General features: G+C 37.0%; 3 protein-coding genes across 7 annotated transcripts in view; 1 reads left to right on the top strand and 2 right to left on the bottom strand.

Annotated features, from left to right (window-relative positions):
* LOC124159181 (serine/threonine-protein kinase S6KL) overlaps positions 1-7,427 on the bottom strand; it is a 161,551-nt gene extending 154,124 nt beyond the window's left edge. The window contains exons 1-5 of the mRNA XM_046534811.1: positions 7,016-7,427; positions 6,785-6,911; positions 6,614-6,712; positions 4,904-5,027; positions 434-541 (exon numbers count right to left, since the gene is read on the bottom strand). Of these exons, the coding sequence (XP_046390767.1) occupies positions 434-541; positions 4,904-5,027; positions 6,614-6,712; positions 6,785-6,911; positions 7,016-7,104 (547 nt within the window). The 5' untranslated portion in view covers positions 7,105-7,427. The remainder of the gene's footprint in view (positions 1-433; positions 542-4,903; positions 5,028-6,613; positions 6,713-6,784; positions 6,912-7,015) is intronic.
* An 81-nt stretch (positions 7,428-7,508) lies between these two features.
* Positions 7,509-8,205, top strand: LOC124159182 (cytochrome c oxidase subunit 6A, mitochondrial-like). The gene is made up of 3 exons (XM_046534812.1): positions 7,509-7,682; positions 7,791-7,939; positions 8,020-8,205. The coding sequence occupies exons 1-3, from the start codon at positions 7,586-7,588 to the stop codon at positions 8,104-8,106; spliced, it is 333 nt and encodes a 110-aa protein (XP_046390768.1). The 5' UTR covers positions 7,509-7,585; the 3' UTR covers positions 8,107-8,205.
* Positions 8,206-8,232: 27 nt separating this feature from the next.
* The window catches only part of LOC124159179 (probable ATP-dependent DNA helicase HFM1), a 50,375-nt gene continuing 34,805 nt past the window's right edge, over positions 8,233-23,802 (bottom strand). For 3 of the 5 annotated variants that reach the window (XM_046534805.1, XM_046534808.1, XM_046534809.1), the window contains 8 exons: positions 21,104-21,207; positions 20,899-21,000; positions 20,794-20,810; positions 13,307-13,444; positions 12,855-13,035; positions 12,498-12,737; positions 10,512-10,599; positions 8,233-8,775 (listed from right to left, as the gene is read on the bottom strand). In XM_046534805.1, the coding sequence (XP_046390761.1) occupies positions 8,733-8,775; positions 10,512-10,599; positions 12,498-12,737; positions 12,855-13,035; positions 13,307-13,444; positions 20,794-20,810; positions 20,899-21,000; positions 21,104-21,207 (913 nt within the window). In that variant the 3' untranslated portion in view covers positions 8,233-8,732. The remainder of the gene's footprint in view (positions 8,776-10,511; positions 10,600-12,497; positions 12,738-12,854; positions 13,036-13,306; positions 13,445-20,793; positions 20,811-20,898; positions 21,001-21,103; positions 21,208-23,802) is intronic. The other 2 variants (XM_046534806.1, XM_046534807.1) reach the window with 2 other exon arrangements.

Below are 23,802 nucleotides of genomic sequence, written 5' to 3'. Positions count from 1 at the left end.
CGTAATTCCAAGTTTTCATGCATATTGTTTTAAAAAATATCACATTTTACCACAGTTTGCACAACAGAAAATATTACAATTGCCACAAAAGCCGCCACAAGATACATATATATTCCGCAAAAATTCTAAGTTCTAAAAATTCAAGCATAATTTCACCAGGTTTTCAAGGTCTGTGTTCAGGTAAACCCTGGATTTATCAAATGAAATTTCATGACACAAAGGTCACTTCCTTGCTTGAAGCCCTCATGCAAGCTTTGTTCATTATAGACTTCTAATAGAGGTATGATTTTTTTAATTTTATAGTATACGTGGGTAAGTTTTGGGATCACTGCCGTGACTTCGCAATGTGGAGGTATTGACAAAATTTTAATGGAAGTTTATTACACGAAGATTTTATGAATTCATAAAGATTTGAACTAAAAAATTGTCTTACCAAGGCCAAGTGCAATTTCAGCAACTAAAACTCTAATCACATCCTCTGGAAATGGTCCATACTTATTCCAAAGGTGTAACAACTCTCCTCCAGGTACAAATGTACTAACTGAAATTTTAAGAAACAAAAATGATATTCCAATTTGCAGGTACATACTCAGAAAAAAATTATAAATGGAGATATTTGTACAGTTAAAAATAATAGCTAACGCAGTTGACATAAAATGATATACTTATTAGTAAAGATGAATTATTTAATGCATTCATTGAATTTCTTATGAAAGCAAAGTTAAAAGAGCTGTTTTGAACTGTTTATTTTGATCCTACTTAGGAAGAGACCTATTCTAAAAATATGTTTTTGACAAATAATGTGTGCTATTGAAGTAGTAACTATTGTTTTTTGGGCATTATAAGTGTTTATAGGATAGTTCACTGTGATGTCATAAGGTTTAGAGAAGCATGGTCTAAAGTGAACTCAATCCTGAGCTATGTCTTGGTATTCTTGGTGCAACAAAATATCAGCTGTCTAATCACAAAATCTGCTAGAATTACCACTTTATATCTACTCAACTGTTACTCACATATACATATATGACAGCAGGCAGTAATTTGAAAATAGTGAAGGAACGAAATTTTAAACCACAGCATCACCATACCATTCAAAGATTTAGATTAAAATCAATTACTGTCATTCAATATCTTTTTCTCCTTTATGGAATCAGGCCTACAAAGAAAGTTAATGATTGACCTGTCTCTGGAAATAAGGTAAAACAAGGATGGGAAACAGTCCTTGGTAATACTTAACAGTTTTTACTAGAGATGGGTCGAATAGCAGATTTCTCGAACTCGAATATCGGATTCAAATATTAAATCATTGCTCGGATATTATAATACCTCGAATTTCGAATACCTCGAATTTCCAATACTAAATGATGAATGCGGGAATGTTTGACTCGGTTGCCTATGCAGCAGGGAACACAAGATTTTGGGGAGTAATTTTGATTTCCTTTAAAGGATTCGAACAGGAATTTAGCTGATTAATGGAATATTTTAATTTTATGGAAACAATTGGGCAAATAGTTGATTCAACTAACATCTCTTTCAAATATTCTAAGGGGACACACCACCTTGTGAAAAATGATTGCATGCCGTCTTGGCATTTACACTGCTACGATGGATTTCTTTCTGCTGTATACATTCTTAAACGCCATTTCAGCGGCACGCCCATCTGATACTCGACTTCATCCAACTTCTTATTTTCAACAGGTAGCTCGCTTTACCCCCACTCCTGCTGTCAAGTGCTAGCGGACAATCCGAGGTGTTTTGCAAAATACACGCACTTCTCCACTGCATATTCTTCAATTATTTTCAGTCTATCTTTGGAAGTTCCCACGAGATAGCAGATGAATTCGAATTGCAAGCAGGGAGAAACCAAATTTCCTGAGAGAGTTTCCCTTCGTCTGTGACTGTGACAATAGAGATTTATAGCATAACTCATAAATTTTACTTGGTATATGTTTTCGGAAAAAAATACTGTATCAACTTCCAAGAAGCTCATATCGAGTCTCGCCAGAATGCTAAGTCTCCGTCGTATTTCTTTGTCCTTCCGACATATATTTTCTTGCGTAAAATGCTTAAATAAAGTCAGATATACGTCGTGTTTGGTCTTATTCTTTTTTAAATTACACGGACATTACTAATATTTCAATCCAATAAAGGTGTAATATCAATTGCCGAAAGTCATTGTTAGACACCTTTTGGGCTAGTAGATGAGTCGTGCAGAAGCTGACCTTCAGAAATGGGGAACTTCGAAGCAGGTAGGCAGAAAAAGGCCAGTGGGTGAGAAAAGGGGGAGGGTGTGAAACACGTTTTTATTGTTCTCGTGTAACTTGATATTTTTAAGAAGCTAAGGTCTTCGTAATACGATTCCTGCGCGAGCTGGGACCTTTTGTTTGATTTTGGAGAAGAGGAAATCATCATAGCGGTTGAGGCGAGTGCTGAATGGAGGGGTATAGCGGATCGTGGGAAATGCCCTGATGTTGCTATCCCACGGCACTGAGTTTCTCCCTCTGGTAGTTTCATCTCCTAGGGAAGATTTTTAAATAAAGATAAATAATGATATATAAATATATTAATAAATAAATTAATTGTAACTTTATATATGTTTTCGGAAAAAAATACCGCATCAACTTCCGAGAAGCTCTGCTGCTCATATCGAGTCTCGCCAGAATACTAAGTCTCCGTCGTATTTTGACATTTATTTCCTCACGTAAAAAAAGTCCGAAATGCGTCGCGTTTGGTGTTATTCTTTTTTAAATTACGCGCACATTACTAATATTTCAGTCCAATAAAGGTGTAATATCAATTGCCGGAAGTCATTGCTAGACACCTTTTGGGCTAATAGGTGATTCATGCAGCAGTTGACCTCCAGAAACTGGGAACTTTGAAGCAGGTTGGCTGAAAAAGGTCGATGGGTGAGAAAAGGGGGGGCGCAAAACACCTTTCTATTGTTCTCGTATAACTTGATATTTTTTTCGAAGCTAAGGTCTTCGTATTATGATCCCTGTGCGAGCTGGGACCTTTTTTTATTTCAGAGAAGAGGAAAGCCTCAGAGGGGGGGCTAGTGCTGAATGGAGGGGGATAGCGGATCTTGGGAAATGCGCTAATGTAACTATCCCACGGTACTCATGCAGCAGTTGACCACCAGAAATGGGGAACTTGGTAGCAGGTAGGCAGAAAAAGGTCAGTGGGGGAGAAAGAGGGAAGGGTGAAACACGATTCTATTATTCTCTTATTTTCCGAGTCAACTACCAACGACAGTGTGCGACAGTGTACGGCGCGAAATTCAAAGCATTCGAAGTATTCGAGAGCGTACCTTTAGCATAATTATTCGAGACCTCGAATATCGAATACTTTCTAGTATTCGAGTATTCGCGGATACTATTCGCACACCTCTAGTTTTTACCAAATAAAAATGGCTCTTACAAAGTAGATGACTTTAGATAAGGCAGATGATACATTTTTCAAAACTGAGGGAATCAAACAGAAAAATAAAGCTAAAACTACATGAAGCATCATTATCTTTGTGTATTTCAAAATTTGACTTTCCTCTTAATTAGCCAATAAAAATTCCATGTCACTAAGAATCCAAGTGGGTGGCAGTGTCTTGTGGCAGAAGTTTACCTGTATCTCTCCCTCTGGGTCTCAGAGTCTATCCAGGGAATAAATCAGGAAGGTACATCACTCAGTTCTCCCATACACCAATAGAGGACCAACTGTAAGGACATTTGGCCAGTCGAGCATGAGGTACCGGGTGGTCACATAAATGTGATAGCCAATGGGATCTATGTGGGATCAATACAGTCTATTCCCCCCACCTTGTTATTCGCTGGCAAAAGATAAGAAAAACAGCAACATGTCCTGTAACTTGGGACAGGCTAAATTTCCATTTTGATTAACCTCAAGAGATTTCATTGCAATAATCAAGCTTTGCACTGTTTACGGTGAGAACTGTTTCTGAAGGTTTTTTTTCAGTTTTGGCATGAATCTTCATGTCCATTCACAAAAGGGCAGGTGTTGATTTATGAGGTGTCTGGTTGTCAACATAAACAATGTTTATTAACCTCGTGATGTTCTAATTACCCCTCAAGTGCATACGTGCCTAGTGAGACAGGTCAATGACATAGTAAAAGATTAAGGTGTCAATAGAAGGTGTTTCATTTTGCACGGTTTGCAGGAGTTGTGGAAAGGAAGGCCCGGATAGGAGCATGTTCACTCTTTTTACAAGTTTATGTTGATTTCTTCCAGGGTAAACCTTTCTTCAATGCTTATCTTTCTTTGTCATATTTATTTGGCATTTCCATGGCTGTTTTTTGATGCTCTTTATCTGTATTCTTCTAGGATGTTCTTGGATCATTTTCACCCTTCTCAAGCATACTGCTTTTCATTATGCGGCTCGTGAGTTGTGCTTTCTCAAAAGCTCAGAATGTGTTTTCTTTTTGTTCAGTAGTGCCCATTGGGCAAAGTTCTTCATTGTGGGAAATTGAAACGTTTAAAAATTAGCCATTTGTCCAAAACTCTCTTATAGTTTCTCCTATTGACCAATAGAATCAGTGCATTTGCCCAGTTTCCTTCCCTAATTTTTAGGTGGAAAAGCTCATTTTTGGTACAACAGGTGTCATGAAAGTCCTGGCCAAAGTTTAGAAAAAAATATGGCTCTAAATTAAACATTCAAAACAATTGCTATCTTTCTCATTTGACTCAAGGAACACTATCATGCAAATTGCCATCATTTTCCTCATCCTTTCCTACAGTTGCTTTCAGTATTGCCCTGTTCACTGTTAGCTTGTATTGGTATTTACCTGTCCACTTGCATTTACCTGTCCATCTTTCCCTTCATGCAAATTAAAAAGTAAAAACTGAAATAAATAGGTGCTTGTTGTATTTTGCAATGAGAATTCAAACTACTCACCAATAAATAATTGTTTTTTTGATTGCCAAAAGAAAGGACAGTCTACAATGAAGGGATGATGACCACACATTGACTGGATCATGACTTCATCCTTCACCTGTTTAATGGCATTGTCAGTGATGATCTGAGTAGCAAAAAAATAAAATCACATCATGAACATTTACACAATTTTGAAGAGAAAATGAATTAAGAGTGCTGCTGAAGATACAGGGAAATTATACCAGCTCAAACCACTATGATTAGGATCTTAAGTTACAGTTGATTATTGTGGAACTCACATTTTGAATACCGAATACCTGCTGTCAAAGCAATTCATATCAAATCTTTGATAAAAAAATATTTTAACTACTCAAAAGTTGCGTCTTGTGAATCATGACTACCTAAACAGATTCTGAAATGATCATGTGGAGAGTCAACAATACCTTTTAGGATTTATAGACAGAATGAAAGTGAGTATGCCTCCTTGTAATTTGAAGAGGGAAGTCCATGATAGGACAGCCAGATAAATTTGTGACAGGCAAATGAAAATTTCAATGTTCGGCCGCATCAAGATGTAATTCAATATGGGCAGGAACTCAACCTTTGTTTTGAATTTTAATGAAGCCGATGGGAAGCCGACCACAAGTTTGTGTACTCTGGTTTTGATGCAAAAACACCCACTATTCCGTAGAAGGGTAGACACTTGTGGAAGACGGAAGAGACTGGCATCCCACTGAGTTGAGAACAAGAGATGAGCATAGATGTAATTCTATAACACCAGAGAACTCTGTGCAGTGATGCAAAAATTTATATCACAGATCTCGTAGCTTAGAAAGTATCTTTTTTTTGAAAGGGCTCCACAGATAAGGATTACGGGCATCACCATTTTCCCAAGGGAAATGCAGAACGATCTGATGGATACACTGTGAATGAAAATTTTCTTCCTATCCACTCTTAATTCCTGTAGGCAGCTGATGTATCGGAAATGGATTAAAACAGACTAACAACATCCCCACACTCAGACATCTGGACACTTCACTAGCAGGGTTAGATTAATAGAATTAGATTAATTAGAGTAAGGATATAGATGGAATAATGACAAATTAGCATCAACTGACTCACAGAATATCTATATAAGTGATATAATAATCAGCCTTGAATTTTAAAATTTTAAAGTCATGAGTATGGCATAAATGAAATAACAAAGGTTGTATGCCACAAAGGGGGAGTTGTCAAAGAAATCTGAGGTCTAAAATAAACAGATTTGCAAGGACACCCACTCTTCTCTAAAGAATGTCGTTTTCTAGAATAGATGTATGAGAGCAATTCTCACACGATATCCCAAAGTATTTTTTCAAAGTGATGGCCGGGAATGGTCACTCAAGGATTAGCTGCTAGCCAAAAGTGATGCATAGGAAGTCGTTAGCAGAGGTAGCCACTGAAAATATACAGACTTAAAATTGTTTACATATGATTTATGGTTGGTTCCAACGAAAAGTGGCCGCTTGGGAAGATTAAACATTATATACAGATGGAATACAGTATGCATTGTTGTTACTACGAGAAGGACAGCAATGGCAGCCACTTACAGGACCACCATCAATCATAAAAAAATTGCTTTAGTAATTTAATGGATGACTGGTAAACATTACGCCCCTTCCCTGGAATATGGTAATTATAGGTCCATATGATTACAAGAAATACCCATAAACATGGTGCTATACAGCTTACCTGTGCTTTGGACAATATTTTCATCGCATACTCCTTCCCTAGATCATCTTCAACTTTATAAACTTTCCCAAACGCTCCCTTTGATATTGTTTCGACCACCTGAAATAGACGCAGCAAAGCAAATAAAAAAAGAAATAAAATTTAAAAAATGCAAACAAAAAGAGGCATTACCTTAAACTCAGGAGCTGTGACATGGCATTTTTTCTTAAACTCAGGAAAGAAGATAGATTCGATCAAAGAAACAGGCCATGCAGTTTTGGATGAGCTAAAATCGTCAGTAGTGCTGTGATTCTGGCTTCTGAATATAGTTTAAAATCAATGCAAGCATTAATTCATCACTATCACAGTATTGGTCAAATATGGGCGAATGTAATCAAACATAGGCATGCATTGATTTCTTACCTTCGGCGAAAGGAATTCAAACCCAGAAGTTCAGGAATACAACTTCCAACAGACGATTTAGACCTAGCACTCATAACAAATGTAAACATTCGGCGTCAGCGAAGGGAAAGCAAAAGTATCATTGAAGAAATGTTTAACTCTACAGGATCTCTCGAAGTATGTCAAACATGTCGGTAGACAAAGAAGATGCATTTAGACTAGTTTCTTGGATATTTAGGTATTTCAAGACTCCTAAGCTCGCCTACGCAATACTATTTCGCACAACATTGCCCATCGTCACAGAGAATACTCTAAAACGATTCGTTACGTACTTATCATCACAAATCAAACATCCGCCATATTCTTGAAAAGACTGTTGTATTCATGTAAGGGTTGGATATTTTTAAAAGAAAAGTAGGAGGTGCTCTTAAGTGCTACAAATAATTAAAAAATATTATTCGAATTGCTATGAAAACACAGTTTTACCTAAAATTACGAATACTTATTACCAATATCCTATGGTGTTGACTAGTGAGTATTCGTATTTCGCTATTCAACAATTGATCTTTCTTGTCCGAAGACGAAGGAAAAATGGCCGGACTACTAGGAAGATTGGTTAGCCGTAGAATTACCACCGCAGTTAATTTATCTGCGGCTGAAGGCCCATCCGCTACTGCTGGGCATGCAGGTATGTATCTATAAGTTATTATGACTACTGTAATAAGAAATTTGTTCGTTAACTGAGTCGTGATAGCCATATGTCTATTATCAACTTCTCGCACTATCTTTTTCTTAGGTGGCATGGATTTATGGAGGAAGCTAAGCTTCTTCGTCGCTATTCCTGCTGTGTTGCTGTGCGCTGTTCATACATATTTGAGAGATCAAGCACACCCCCACGAGCCTCCTGAGTTTGTCCCGTATGAGCATCTGAGGAAGCGAGAAAAGGTAAAGAGGTCACGTATTGGTTGGTATTCATTGACTTTGCTTTATGAATTTATAAATTTAAAAAACTTTTTCTTTTCAAGCGCTTTCCATGGGGCGATGGCACCAAAACTTTGTTCCACAACCCTCACACCAATCCACTTCCTGATGGTTACGAAAGTCATCACTGACTTAGTCAAGTGTTAATAGTTGAACAGAATTTCGTGTAAATGTAGAATAAATTGAATGAAAGTGTAAAACTAAGTTCCAATAAATTGTCTAATATTTTACATGTTTGCTGGTCCTGTGTTTTGTATCCACCATCATTATCATCGGCCCTTGGTCTTGATAATCTTGGAAGATTGATGGACATTAAATTTAAACTTAAGTGTTGAAACGCCGAAAATCAAATCAAGATAGAAATCACTTATATGGTACATGTTAAAGTTGTAACTAGTTGACCCTAAGTTTCTTCTGTGCTGGTCAATATAATTAAAGAATAAATTTGTCATTGATTAAATGTGATCTTCAAATTTACTTGTGGTCCTTATTGCACGAAAGCTCTCGATCCATCTGACCCAGATCGACTTTGAGATGTCATGTTCACAAAACACTGGCCATCAAGTGTTACTAATGGCAATTTTGATAGGAATCTAAGGTTGAGGAGAGAATATTTTATATTAAAAAAGAGTTATAGTGAGCAATTAATTTATTTACTTAGCAAAATAAACCACAAACATCGCTCCACATTAATTTTACTATGATCTTAGTAAAATAAATAATTATTACAACGCTTCCCCATTGTAAGACTTTCCTCTCACATGATAGAATGAATATCTTCATTCAGCAGCAAATCCTCCCTAGAATAGAGAAAAATTCCAAATGAAAAGAATTCCAACTTTTTCCACTTTCTGTAGATTAAATAACGAGTTGTCGCACAGAACACATGGTCTTCTCAAGTAATTAGCCAGGTGAGCACTCAGAAGTTGCTAAGCTACAGGCCATGATAATTGTACCCAGATGAGATTCTAAGAACTTGCAACCCCTCACTTAGCATGTGAGGACTTTGTTGCAACAAACACCTGGATGAAAGAATGATGGTAGTCAACAATGTTTTTAATGGTAGGGGCTCCAAAGATTAGGTGACGTCCATGTTATGAATAAGAAGATCAAACAACAGCGTATTTGCTAGGTGCAGTGCCATAACTTTTTGAGTGTGTGGAAGACACCACATTTAAGAAGTTTCTTTGTTGTTTTTGGTGCAATGTATGACTATGTTATCAAGGAAATATTCATCACAGTAAATTTAATTCACAAGAAATAAAAAGAAGCATGCTGACTTTTGCTACTCAAAATTTGTATCTGTTTGAGTAAAAAATGGGAAACTGAACTATGGACTTAATACACACCTTCACCTCTCACTTGCAATGATGGGTTGTTATATTCAGCATTCAAATACACCATGTTATTTTCTAATCTTTTTGCTACACCACTATTTTTCAACGTAATCTCCATTCAATCATATGGCTTGATGCCATCTTGTATGCCTGCACGGTGCCATTTTACTGGTCGCTGTAGGAGCCAACATCATAATACATCAATAACTTCTTCATCATCCCCATAGCGGCGATGATGAAACATGCGATGTCCAATGACTTACCGTGCTTTTGTCCACTGCCAGATCACTGTAGACATGCTGTAAGCACCTATGAATATCTGAGATACCCTGATTTTCCACCAAAAGAAAATCACTGCCCACTATTTTGAACACACCTCAGTTACACATGATATTTTTACACCTCCATATAGCCCGGTCACCAGTTGATAGTCAATGCAACTATGCAAGACAAAGCTGTAATGTTTGAAAATGCTCCGCCAGAAATTTGAAGTTTTTTCATCCAAAAATGGCCGTGAAAAAAAATGTGTTGCGTTACTTATTGAACTCATCTCATACATACTAAAAGATGTGATAGTTTTTGATGCTAACTTTCAAATTTTCCATGCTGAACCATTAAGTGTGCTTACTTTGAGATACTATACACAATAAATGGAAATACAAGGTTCTAACTGAGAATTAAACATCATATAGCATGACTAGGGACAATGAGAGATACATACATCGTGAGATGGTGGTGAAACATCAAATAATTTACCTTATCTTTTCATTGTATCAAAGGATTATTTAGCCACATCATTTTACATGATGTAATACCCATCCTGCATCAAGCAGAAGACTTCACATTCAGGCATTTACCTTCAAGTATGTTAATATTATAATCAATAAACATGTTTATCCTAAGTTCCCCAAACTTGAAAAACACGTTAATAATCTGATTTTACATTGAAAGCCCTATGGTTTCAAAAGCTTCGCAATAATTTTAGATATTAACTAAATATGCACATATATGCTAACTATAATTAGTATGAGATTCAGCAGATCACTATCACAGAATAAATCCATCGCAAAGTAAGCCGCTGAGATTAGCACATTATTTTTGGATTAGTGATGCTATTCCATTTTTATAACAATTAAAGAAATGAAATTCTTTATTCCCTTTATGCTCAAGGGCACATGATCCTTAGTTTTTGTACTTACCCCAAGTCAAAAGTGGGGATGAGGTCATTAACTTTTCGGTTGTCTTGAACTTCATCTAACTCTCTGGTTACGCTATTATCTTCCAAATCTAAAAGCAAAGATGAGATTGAAATTTAGAATAATTAAAAAACTAGTGCTACTTTCGGTTGCATCCGACGTGTCCTTCGTGTCATTTTCTCATTACTGTTTGTTGTGTCACATCATACAACTTCTGTGGTTGGACAGACTGCCGGGTAGGCACACCTCTTAACTCGCTCAAAGGGAAAACATAACTCAAATAATACAGCACTTGCCTATTAACCCTCTCGGTGCAAACCTAAAACCTTTTGGTTAGGGTATGAATTCACGAGACATTTTTTGTCCGCACAAGTACGGGTACACAGCAATCAATATTGTGGAGCAAGCTATAAGCTCTTTCTGTGCACGTTATATGGAAATCATTTTTTCCATGGTTGCTCTTCAGCATGCCTAAAATTCCTGCTATGTGACCATGAATTCCTAGTTCTAAGTTTCCCACTCCTCTGGGTACTATCTTTCCTGAGCAATGCTGGGTGGCCTGCTAGTAGTTATATAAAAGAGGATGTCTGTCTGCTAAACTTTTCCATGTGGCTGCATGGATTGTGGCCAAAGTTAGTGCATAGATGCATCTCATGCTTCCAAACCCCATGGTGCTACTTTCGGTTGCGTCCTTCCCTTTGGTTGCGTTCATATTACTGTTTGTTAAGTCACATCATAGCTTTGCAGTCTGACATCCTGCCAGATAGGCACACTTCACACAATTAAAGAGAACACACAAAAATCCTGCTACATGACCATGAATTCCAAATTTTCCACTCCTCTGGTAACTATCCATCCGGAGAATCACCGGGTGGCCTGCTAGTGAATAATAAATATAATTATACCTGGGAAATATTCATTATGAACCACAAACTAATGCTCATTGACACATAGTTCATCACCAGGAGAATACTTGTCCACTACATATGTTCATAGAAACAAACTTTGTAAGGTAATAGCATACTTAGGAAATCCTCATTGCTCTATTCAAATCCCATGTTCCTAGACCATAAATTTATTTTTTCACATCCAGTATGGTTTAACACCACCTAGTTGACCCATATTCCTTCCCCAAGTGGCTTCTCTTAAGCCCATTCAATAACATGCAACATGTGGCAAGCACAAAAAAACGTTGATTACCTAGCCCTTTGGGAGTCAACTTAGATCTTGGAAACATGCAACTCAAGGGAGTTAATTTCTTTACATGGCTGGGACTGTACCCCTTTCAAAAATTTTAGCCTAGGGTTAGGCATCTCTGAGATTTTCATTGCCATGTGGGATACAAAGTTACATTAAGTTTCGCAGTAATAAATATGTTTTGGAAAACTTTATATAGTCATGCTCAAACAGTTATTCAAAAGAAACGGATTATCAATTCATGATCATTTTTGATAAAATTTCTTGCATTGGTTTCTGTGTCATGTATTCTAAGAACTTTATGAGCCAATTCCATTGAAAAGCTTGTTCTTTTGGGGTGGAATATAATAGGATAAGAAGAATAGAAGAGGTTATAGTTAGTAAAGAGAGAAGGGGTGTTTGGGAGACTGCTTAGGGAAATGTTGGGTGAATAATAGAACAAATGGTCGATCAAGGCTTAACTAAGCATTTTGTAGGGATGCACATAGGCAGATTAAGAGGAGGAACGGGCATGGGGGAACGTGCCCCTCCCCCAGACATAAAAATAGACAAAAATTTTTAGTGTGATTATAGTGATGATATATAATTATGTTCATTTTGTTTTGTGTATTACGGTGACTCAATCATTTCATTTCACATCAATAACTTTCATGTTAAAATAAAGAGAATATTTCATATTTGAATTGTTTTATTTTTTTATCCCAAACCTACGAAGACTGTTTGCCTGTCACTCTTGTGCCCCTCCCCAGAATAAAATCCTAAATCCTCCCTTGCATGTAATGTTGTACTTACCAGAAGCATCATTCATGTTCAAGCTCCTGAGTGAATGGTGATTCAATTGAGTTTCATCATATATCCCAGCATCTTCATCAGGAATGAATCCACTCTCAATTTCAGGAGCTGGCGTGTACAACTCACTGATTGAGCAATTCATATTTAGGTTGTCCCCTGTATACTCATCAAATTGGTTGTAGTTTACATAGTAATCTTGCCTTTTTATAGAACTTGAGGGACCAAAATTATCGAAGATGGCTATTGGTAGCATAAAATACAAAAAATTAGTTCTTTATTATAACATCTCTATCAATATGTAATATTATGGATGAATCGTATAAGATCGAGGCAATCAGAAGCATATAAAACACTAACTTGTAGCACAGCTTGAAGAGGACCTTTGCTGGTGATCTTTTATGAAAATCTTAGGTGGTTTAGCTTCATTTTGCAAGCAAAAATTCTCTATCACACCTAGTTTCTGGGGTCTCTCTTGTATAGTATCTCTACTTAGGTAAGAGTCAATGGACCTTTGAGATGATCCCAGGCTTTGAAATCCCTGTAAAATGAGGGGAAACAATCATGTGGAATTGGGTATGTAGTTTTATCACATTAATTTGTTATTGCACTACATCCCTACACTGAGTACTGGACTAAATAAATTTTCTGAAATTTTAAGAAAATGGTTACATGTGATAAATTTCTCAGGCAACTTAGTAGCACCTAAATTATTTTTTACTTCACTTATTTAAAAAAAATATATTTGAATACGTATTGATTATTTTATTATGAACAGTGATTTTTCATATCAATGATACTAAACTGATTACCCTTTTCAGTTTCAGAGATGGTGTGTTAGGAAGCATTTTGACCCTCTCTTTTAGTTTATCAATGTAAGACATCTTGGCGGAATTTTCATTTTTCATACTCTGGGAGACAATGGTACTCTTCTTATGTTCTTCATTTTCCTAAAATGAACAATGCTGAATTTTCATTGAATAATTTAATGGTTGTAGCTAATGTAAAGGACGATTCAATGCCAATAAAATATGGTGAACTTTTCCATTGGATGGGAAAAAAAGGAAATTCCTGTTTATTATCCATTTTGGAATCAACACTTTTTAGGCAAAGACATTCCATACATCATAAATGCCATTATTAGCCCTGTAATATTAAATGATGATGCTGACTTATATTTGATAACTCTTAATTTCCTCATGAACAAAGTTGTGCACTAATTTTTTCACTGGAGAAAGAGCCATGATGGTAGAGAAAGGAATTAATAAGGAAAGATAGCATCAAATTTTCTTATTTTTTTTTTTCTCGGAATTTTTCTCTGAACTGACACTTATGTTAGAGCCATTAAGTTTCGAGATAGCAGACCATGAAAGTTACTAATGGGTGCAATGGGAATGATCATAGAAATAACAACAAGGTATGTTCTATAAGGCATAGGGTGTTTCAGGATGAATCTGCAATACTTCAGGAAGTGGTAGGGGAACAATTTACAGCATTTTTTGGCCCATAAACATGGGGTCACAACTCTTTAGTTGCTGAGCAATGGCAATGCAAACATTTTGTTGGATGCACTTTGCAGTTACCATGAAAACGTTGAATAATGCTATTTGCAGTGATGGAAGGGATATGAAACTTGTGCTGATTGTGCTTGAGATATTATTCGTTCATTTTATGCTACCCACAAAGAGAATGGTAGCTTGATTTTAAATGGACTCTTAATGATCTTAGATATTTCAAGTGTCAAAGGTGTATTTTTTACAATAAAAGCTTTATTTTCAGAGATAACAAAAATTTTCATAACAAATTTTTGGGAAAATTTATTTTATTTATCGCAATAAATATCATTTCTCTATCATTATTTGCACAGATGATATGGAAACTTAAGTGATTTCATGACTGTTTTGCAGCATTCCTTGGATGGGGAGAGAGTGTAGTAATATTCCCCAATAACCGTGGCAAATAACTACAACAATGGAAACTTGACAGAGAGGTGAGGAATTGAAGATGAATGAATTCACTGTTTCACTCAATTAAGGCATCAATCAGCACGGAAATGAGAGCTTTGAGTGAGTATCAACAATACGATTGCAGAATACAGCAGACTCCCAATTATCCCGCTGCGGTTTATCCGGGTTACGGATTACCCGTGCATGTCGAGTTCACAGTCCTTCGAAGTTTTCTGTGATATTTATGACAAAATAACATTGGACGCAAAAGCAGCAAGATGTTTGCATTATTTTAATATAATGCTACACCCGGCTAATTACTTCAATTAAAATCCTTTAATTCCAATTCTTAAAGTGGAATTATTTGATCTACTTGCTGTCAAGAAATGTTTCAAGTTTACTTAGAAGTCTGCTCTAGCATTGTAGACGACAAACTGCAGTGGGAAAAAACTCTTGAATAACTTTAAAAGATTCTTCAATGGTTAATCATTTAGAGAAATATTACCTACAACCTTTAGTTTTATATTTCATCCAGAAAATGCACAATTATTGTGGTGGCCTCTCATGCGGTTAAATACGGCCCAAGGGAACCAGAGATTTCATCGCACTCGGGCATGTTTACGCCATTACTAGTTAAGGCCAAACTGGAGAGGAAGGGAATAGAAGAAGTGAAAGCAGTGGGGGAAGTGGAAGTAGGGATAGCATAAGTCATAGCCAGGTAATCGCCTGTTTAAACACTTTGCCTTATGTCCTGGTTTCCTATAGCCGCTACTGAGCGATGGCATATTTGTGCGCCAGTTGCCTTCACAAGAGTTTCGCCCTCCTCTTTTTGAAGCATTGCGTTACGGGATCAGGCTCAGTGATTATGGATCCACGTCCAGCAGCAGTTGTATCCCAGGCAACTTGTGCGAGACGCAACTACTTGGCATGGTGCCTGTCAGTGTAGTTTCAGACGTCGCGCAGTGGTTTTGAAGCATTCGTGCAAACCACTTTTCTGAATCCGTGACCTCGCAGCCAAGGGTGCGAGGTTTTCGGAAACCAGGTATTACAAATAGCAGAAGGAATACGAGTACAATAACGTCATCACCACGAAAAAGATCGCAGTCGGGAAGAGAAAGCTCTTAACCCTTTCAATGCGGCAACCTGAGATGATAATTTTGCCGGTAGCGGAAAGTTTTTTTTGTGTACAATACGGTTATTTCGGCATTTTTTAGGCTTAATATGATAATTTTATTCTTATTGTACACTTTTTTGCTGAAAAATAAATATTTTTTATTTTGACATTTATGGATGTCACCCGCATCGTAGGATGACTTCTGTGGTATGCAACCCGCATTGCCAAACCCGCTTTTCTATCTCTTGATGGAATTTTTTGTGTAAACTCTAGTCGTTCGACACATTCATCTGCATTATTTATTCGGAATCAAAAGATATTAAGTCCATTTATTTTAAGAGCTTTAAAGCCAAGTAATTTTGTTGGTTTTTATCCACGAATCAATTATTTGAGTGCTTTTATAAGGATTGCTCTACGTACTACATACGTTTATGAATATTTTTTCGTATTTAATACGCATTAATACAAAAGGAATTAAAAACGTAGTATTAGTCATCGTTTTGGAAAAATTTGCTCCCTTACTGTAATCTTTTGGCGCTTTGGGTATAAATAATGGTTTGGTTCAAAAATTTTGAAATCTAAGAAATTCTGTGGTAAAAAGTATTTTATTTTTACAAAAATATCATTAGCAAAAATTTGGCATTTGAAATTTTGAAATCAATTGAAAAAAATCATAATTATATGCACAGTGAAAATGAAAAACAATAAAAATCTCGAAATATATATTTCTAATTAGTAATCATTAAAAACGTTTATACCCTTTCATGAAATTCCTGGAAGCAAGGGTGCAAGCAAAGTCCAGGCTCACCTTCACAGTGAGGACAGATGTAAATGACTGCTTTTCGCACTCCCTTTGCATAGCACACTCTACATCTTTTTTGAGGTTCGTTTCGTCCTTCGTCCCGTCACCAGCTATCGCCGGAAAGTGGGAGAGACCCTTTTTTGGTTGAGGGGATGGGGGCAAGGCACTTATTTTTGAGGACAATAGGGACTCTTATTACCTCCATTCTATACTCATACAAGCTCTTTTTGTTGCCACTGAATTTATTGTAGAGTATGTAGCTGTTTACCAACATTATTTGGAATAAATGAATGGCAAGTTTTTTGTACCACTTGAGGGACTTATGCTGGCAGGTGTAGTACGACAGTAACTGGTCGCAGTGATCGACACCACCCATAAACTTATTATACTCCACCACTGCTTCGGGTTTACCTCTCCCCGACCTTTCAGTGGGTACCTACGAGGTTACACCCGAACCCGAGGATATCAGAGACACATCCCTGTAATCCCTCCAGCGGAAGACGCAAATCCCCTCCTCACTCCAACGAGCAACAGTCTGGTTTTTTGCCAGTTTGTGCCCAAAAACCTCTCTCGGGTTCTCTTTTCTTGCCGCACGGAGGGTCCCTGTGCAGTAAGTTTTGCATTTAATTAGATCCCTAGCTAGTGGAACGTTATTATAATAATTGTTCAATAATACACTATGCCCCTTATTTTTAAAGTCTTCCAAAAGTATGTGCACCACTTTGTCCCCATGTCCACGTCCACCCACATCGCTATCCCCAGAGCCCGCATAAACAATCATACGATGCACTAACCCCGCTGGCTCACAGAGCATGTACATTTTTATGCCATGTTTGTGCCTTTTCCCCTGCATATACTGCCGGAAATTCAATCGCCCTCGCCAAAGCAGCATTGATTCGTCTATGCATAGTTCTCTTCCAGGGGAAACACAGGAAGCCATTGTTCTATGAAAGCAATTCGTTAGTAGCCTTACTTTATATAGGCGATCAGATGGAACAGGTTCATTTTCATCTGCATTTTTTGCAAAATGAAGGGCTTGCAATATCCCAAGAAAGCGATCCCTTGCCATGGATTGGCGAAATAACCGAAAGCTGAAAAAAATCGACTTTTTCCAATAGTCCGATATTCTATTTGTGCGGACTGTCCCCATGTGAAAGAGCAGGCCCAACCAAACCTCGAACTCCTGTCTGGTCAGTGGCCGCCAGTCTGTTATCCTTGCACGGGGCGATGGATTTCCCAGAAATATACACTCTCCATTCCTTTCTGTTTCCCTTATGACTAGGTCAAGAAACTCGTCGGTAAACACGAGGGAAAAGTAGTCTTTGGCGGTCGAGCCACTTGGAAGTTTCTTTAGACCAGGGGATCCAACAAAGGAAAGGGTATTCCTATTCACTGGGGGATCAGGGGCCCAAACAGCCTCAGATGTAACGGTACCGCTAGCCGTTTCGGTACCCCTTGCCGCCTCGGTCGTGCAAGATTCACCGCCACTTTCCGAGTCACTTTCTCCTGAGTCAGAACCATCAGAGTCGATAACAAATGAAGACCCGCTCAAAAAATTGTCATCCGAAGAGTCCATGGCGAGAGCACGTATTTCATCCTCCCTTAGCATTTTCCTCGGTTGTTTTTTCTTCGAGGCTATTAAATAAAAAGAAAAACATTTTAATCATTTTTTTATCCTGCAAATAATTCGCTCTATATTAATTTGCAAGTGTATATAAATGCAGCCACTTACCAGAAAGACCAGAGGGACCGGGTGTTTCATCGTCAACTGGGTTCATCGTAGGGTTATTTTCTCTTCGGCTCGTAACCTGCGAGACTCTTCTCTTCATCTTCAATGAGGAGGTAAATACACTGAAGAAAAATTTAATAAAATCCTCAGTTAGTTCCCAATACAAGTAAGATGGAACGGGAAGAAATGAAAGCAAAAAACTAATAATATTAGACAGTGTATAACTAAGTATTATGGATATTTGAATTTTTAATTTCAGAAGAAAATGACCTTTTGAGGTCAATCATTTTATAACCAATAAGAAAACTAAACTTGATACCTAGTAAAATCATTGCAACACAAAAATAAAATGTGTGAATATTTTTTTCTAACGATGGAAAAACGTGCTAATAAAAGATACTTTCGCTTACCTCTTGAGATACAAAGGTGAATCCGTTGAGAAAAAAGTTGTCTTCAGAAGTTCAGGTGACAGCAATATAAGCACTATGAAATTATCCGGAAATGTCACAGAAAAATTTTGGCGAGCACAAACACTATATAATAATATATTTAAATGTAATCCGATATTTTGGGGGTCCAAATAGCACAAAAACAACTGTCTAACGACGACCCAAGGTGATTATCACTTGGAAAATCTTGAAAAAAAAACACCGATTTTCCAAAACCCGCAAAAAAATCAGTTTTCGACGGAAACGGAGCGCACTACACGACGGCTAGAAACCAACTGCAGAGCGGAGAAAAGGAAGCAAGTCAGAAGAGAGGCGCGTAGTCCCGTTACGCCCATTCATCTGAGACCCAAGGCCGTGACAGCCCTCGGCTGTCATCTGCATTGAATGGGTTAATGATTCTGGGAAGCAACCTAAAATAATAGCCAATGTGTCTGTAAGTAATAGTAGTGTGTTTGATTTACCTAAATTATGAAAATAACATGAAATTGAGGTAAAGTTTGGATTATCCGCGTTTTTAGATTATTCGTGCTGCCTCTTCCCATCATTAGATGTATACATAGGGAATTCAGCTTTTGCGAAAAAGGTACAGAGTTGATAAAAATTCAATGCTCTATAGAGCTTTTTCTGTGTAAAATCTGCAAGTGACTGCAAACGCCATTCCTCCTAGTTGATCAGGCAACACTTAATCAGAAATAAATAGGAATCAATGGGTGGGAAGGGAAAAATAACTATTTCTTCTGATGATGGGTTCAAGCTCAAGCTTGTAATCATATTGGCTACTCTAGCAAAGGGTTCCAGCTTCCTTTGCTTAATTCTATTGGATACAATCTTTTGATAAAGCCTTCATTAGTCACAGATCCAGTTTTCTTATTGCCGTTCATTTAAACTGTTACAAGTTGCAATATTTTCGAGGCATTCTATGGCAAACTGGTGGTGCCATCTGTCACTACATACTAGATTTTTGTATTGGAAAACAGCGGACAACTGTGTGAATAAAGAACGGAGTCTACCGTTGATTGTTAAAGAGAATGGACGCTTTTCTTTCTTAACCAATCTGCGCCAGCAAAAACAATAACATTTCAACTACTACCAAGAAATACCTTTCCCTAAGAAATCTTTGACAAGAATTTATACATTTTTGATAGTTGATTTTAATGAATTATGTAGTAGGAAATGTTTTTTTCATTATGATTCCAATTCAAAGATTCATTCAAGTTTTTGAACCTATATTCTTTCATGCAATAATCTATTTATCTAGAAGTCTTTCAATTAAAATCAATAAGTATCAGTAAATTCATTGTTTGCAGATCCTTTCTTTTGGTTCTAAAATTGCTCTTAAAATTATGTGCTTATCAGAAATTTGAGCATTTTTATCACGATTTAATTACTAATGCTTTGTTAATCTGTCGGATGTATACATTGATAATCAAGCATAAGATAAATTTTTTTTAAGGAATCTATACAATGTATGATATGACCTTAAACACTATTTAATGGAGTCACAAAAAAATATAATATGTATTTTTTTAGAGTATGGAGTGATCTTAAAACACCTAATGGCGGTAAATAGATACAAGTTTAGAATAAAATTAAATTTACTCGCAACTATTTTTTAATGCAGAATTTCCGGCATGGAAACTAATGAAAGTAATTATCCATAGCCATACATAATTCCAGAAATGAGAGCTTCCAAAAATAGTGAATTGCAAAGCAAATATGTGAGTAAAGAAGAAAAAAACCAAAACCTGGAAAACCAAGATGAAAAAACCAAACTCAAGTGATGCATCTCATCTTGGTCAATCAGTCAAGATCTTGCTCAATCAGTCTTTTTGCCTCACAAACAATCCTCACACATGTTTCTGGGTAAAAAGTTAAGCTATCACTTGAGATTTTCAGGGTTTATAGAGTAGATGATACATCCTGAATACCAATTAATTACCATTTGATATAGTTTCACCATCTAATTCATGAATTTGTATATATTATCAGGACCAACCTTTGGTGGAAGAAAACTTTTCAACGATAACCTTTTCTTTTGATCAGTCCTTTTCATAATAGATTAACTTACTATTCTCTTCTCTTTAACAGTGGATTAATTTCATTTTAATAAAAAATTTAGAAATTATTTTATCAAATTTTGGCATGCTCTATTGAATGGTTTTGTTACCATTCTTATATTTCTATCAAATTTTGGTTTGGAATTCATCGAGACTAAGAATTTTTTGGTATTATTATTTCAGTTCCTTCAAGTTGCTATACCTTTATAAGCTCCTGTCCTGAAATCCAAAGTTTTATGCATTAAAAAAATTATTGAAACAAAGCGTCATAAAAGGCATTTATGATCTTTTTAGAACTATTTCTTACCTTGGCTTTGAGAAAATGCAAATCTCTTTAAATATTCTCTTGCACTTTCAGATTTTATTCCTCTATCTTCAACATCAATTAATGCCTCTACATCTAAGCCAACTATATGGTATAAAAGAAAAAGAGTCACAGAATTTTTAAGGGAAATCAAAGAATGAAGAAAAATATACGATGCCAGCATGTAAATAAATAGTGGTAATCTTACCCCACTTTTCATTCACTAAATGCACTTTGATGCATTTAGCTTCAGGATAGTTGCTGATGTCTATAGTCTTTATTACTTTCCCAGAATTCGCTATGTATGCATCACTGAAAAATGATTTGGAGCATAAGAGTTATTAAGCTCTTGAGTGTTTGAACCTCTTGAAGAAAGCAAAGCAAGGCGAGCAGGCGCAACATTTAATTCATCACCAATGGTTTCAAAAAATCATCTTCGTCATCTTAATTTGAATCTCAGTCATATATTAGGTAGGTACTCAAATCATGCTTTGACAACAAAATTGCAGGAAAACTTTAGAAATTCTGCATGGTTTTGAGCATGGGTAACATATTTGCAAAGAAAAATTTATCCATGGATCACTCGGTGTGCGAGAATGACTGCTCTAGCCTTGAAGGCAAAATATTATTTCTTTTTCTTAGTTTTCTATTATTTTTTTCTAGAGTTTCTTTAATTATTTCATCCTAATTTTTTAAGAAACCAATGAGATATGTAATATTTCAATCCTGCCACTTGAAATTCATATGAATTGCTATGAGAAAAAAATTCCCTGTTATCCAGATTCATGATTTCAAATGCCATAGGAAATCCAGAACCTGGATAGTGTAGTGATCTGCACAGTAGGGCGGATTGGAAAAATCATTTTTTTTTCAAATCCATCTGGCCCAATGAAAAAAGGTTGTGGGACCGATCAAAAATAAGGCCTGAAATTTTTGAGACCTCTAGGTGAACTCCTGACCCTCGCTCAAATGCAATTTAGGGCGGGAGGGTCCACATTCTAAAAATATATTTCATGGTCATTCCCCATAGATTTTGCTGAGTAAAGTTACTGCCCTTCTAGTGCAGATATTTTGTGAATTTTGATGTATCTGCCACCGTTTAGCCACAAATTGCCTAATTTGAGTCCGCGTCCAAGAAGAAAATATTCCAACGCCCACGCAGCGTTGCGGATACAAGAACGGCAGGCCAATCCCGTCCCCTCCTTGCTCGCTTCTCCCCCTTCCACGCCTTGAATACAGCAAAATTCATCCCGCATGTGCTGCTAGGAGGGCGTTCATCTTTGATAATATAAATAGGAAGATGGTAGAAGGTAAAAAAGGATGCTTAGTGAGATTACTTGTCCCTTATTTGCCGCCTTGTTGGCGTTAAACAAATCCATGTTACCAACTTTGAGAGAAGTGATGAAATATTTTTAGATCCGAGAACACTGGAAAGGTCAATGAAAAGGCCTCTCAAATGGCTATAAAGGTGCAAACTTTGGATATGCGCTTCTATTCCGGTATTGTCCGACAGCTGTGACTAAATTGTTTTTGGGTGAAGGCCACTTGCGTCCCCTCCCCGCTCGCCTCTTCCACGCCCCAAATGCACCAAAATTCACACCCAGTGCGTCTTTCTTCTTAAGTCTAACTAATATTTGATGTTTCAGCATCGTCTGTGGAGGAACAATCACAAAAGAATTACTCAATTATCTGCCTTCCAGTCTGTATTCCTTAGGCCAGTGTCATTCCTCGTCTTTCGCTGCAGTCAGCAAAGTTTTGGTGAATTCTTTCACGAATCTCTCGTCTGCAGGTATAATAACTGGAATATTTAACTTCAAATTTGAACGTTCATCAATAGATTTTTGAATTTCCACGCTAAGGTCAGATATAACCGGAGGGACCGTGGTATCTATCCAATATATCATCAGCGGGTAGTCCTTTACATCGATATTCAAATCCAGCAATAAAAAAATCTCAGATTGGTCGCCAAACGCATCCTTGCACCAACGCAAATTGGGTCCCTAGATTGTCTTCCCAATTTTTACGTCGCAAATCTAAGTCAACTTAGTGCACTTAGCAAACAGACCACTGCAGTGGATGACATATGATTTTATTTTTTCCTGGTGAATGATGTGGGTAAACTCTTCTCGGAATTCAAAAAAAATTATCCCTGAGGATGAGCCCCGAGTCGGAGCTTGAAACTTAGGCCATTATGGAAAAATTAATACGTGGTGGGAATCCCGAGAAGAGTTTACCCACACTGCAAGGGATGTTGGAATTATGCTTGTAGCAGAGGGATGATGCCTCCTTTTTGGGCGGTATTCATTTGGTACCATCATATTCAAATCCTTTTTAATTTTGTGTATCTACTTTTCACTCGGAAAGGAATCGAGAATCGCAGATTTTATAACTTTTGCTAATCCTCCGACGGGGGAGGCAAACCCCCAAAAGTGGGAGCCTGTTCCTTCCACTAACACCACACATTCCCCTCTAAACTAGGATTGATAAGTCCTCTTGCCTTTTTTTATCAGACAAAAAGTATAGTCTTTCATTCCATCATAATGGAGCCCTTTGATACCTCTCTTTTCGTACTCACAGTAATTAGCATCTTTTTCTGTCTACGCAAGTAAATCTGGTACACTACCTTGGATGTATCTTATGAAGTTATGATTTTTTCATCAGCTAAAGTTGCGGGGACCATGGTCCTTATATACTATATATAAGGACCATGGCAGGGACGATCATTGCTGTAGCTTGGTTTTTGCATACACCTCTATAACAGTTGGCAGACCCATTTTCCCTGCAGAAGTTCCAGTTTGAGTTCAGTCCTTAATGTTTATTTCATGAGGAACGTAGAGGTACAAAATGGCTGATTTCTCGTCAGCTTAATTTTCTTTGGATGAATTGATGAAGAAAATTTTTGATATT

Source organism: Ischnura elegans, chromosome 5 (genome assembly GCF_921293095.1).
Source record: "Ischnura elegans chromosome 5, ioIscEleg1.1, whole genome shotgun sequence".
Lineage (NCBI taxonomy): Eukaryota > Metazoa > Arthropoda > Insecta > Odonata > Coenagrionidae > Ischnura > Ischnura elegans.
Note: the sequence above shows the minus strand (reverse complement) of the source record. Positions and strands in the feature narration are given on the sequence as shown.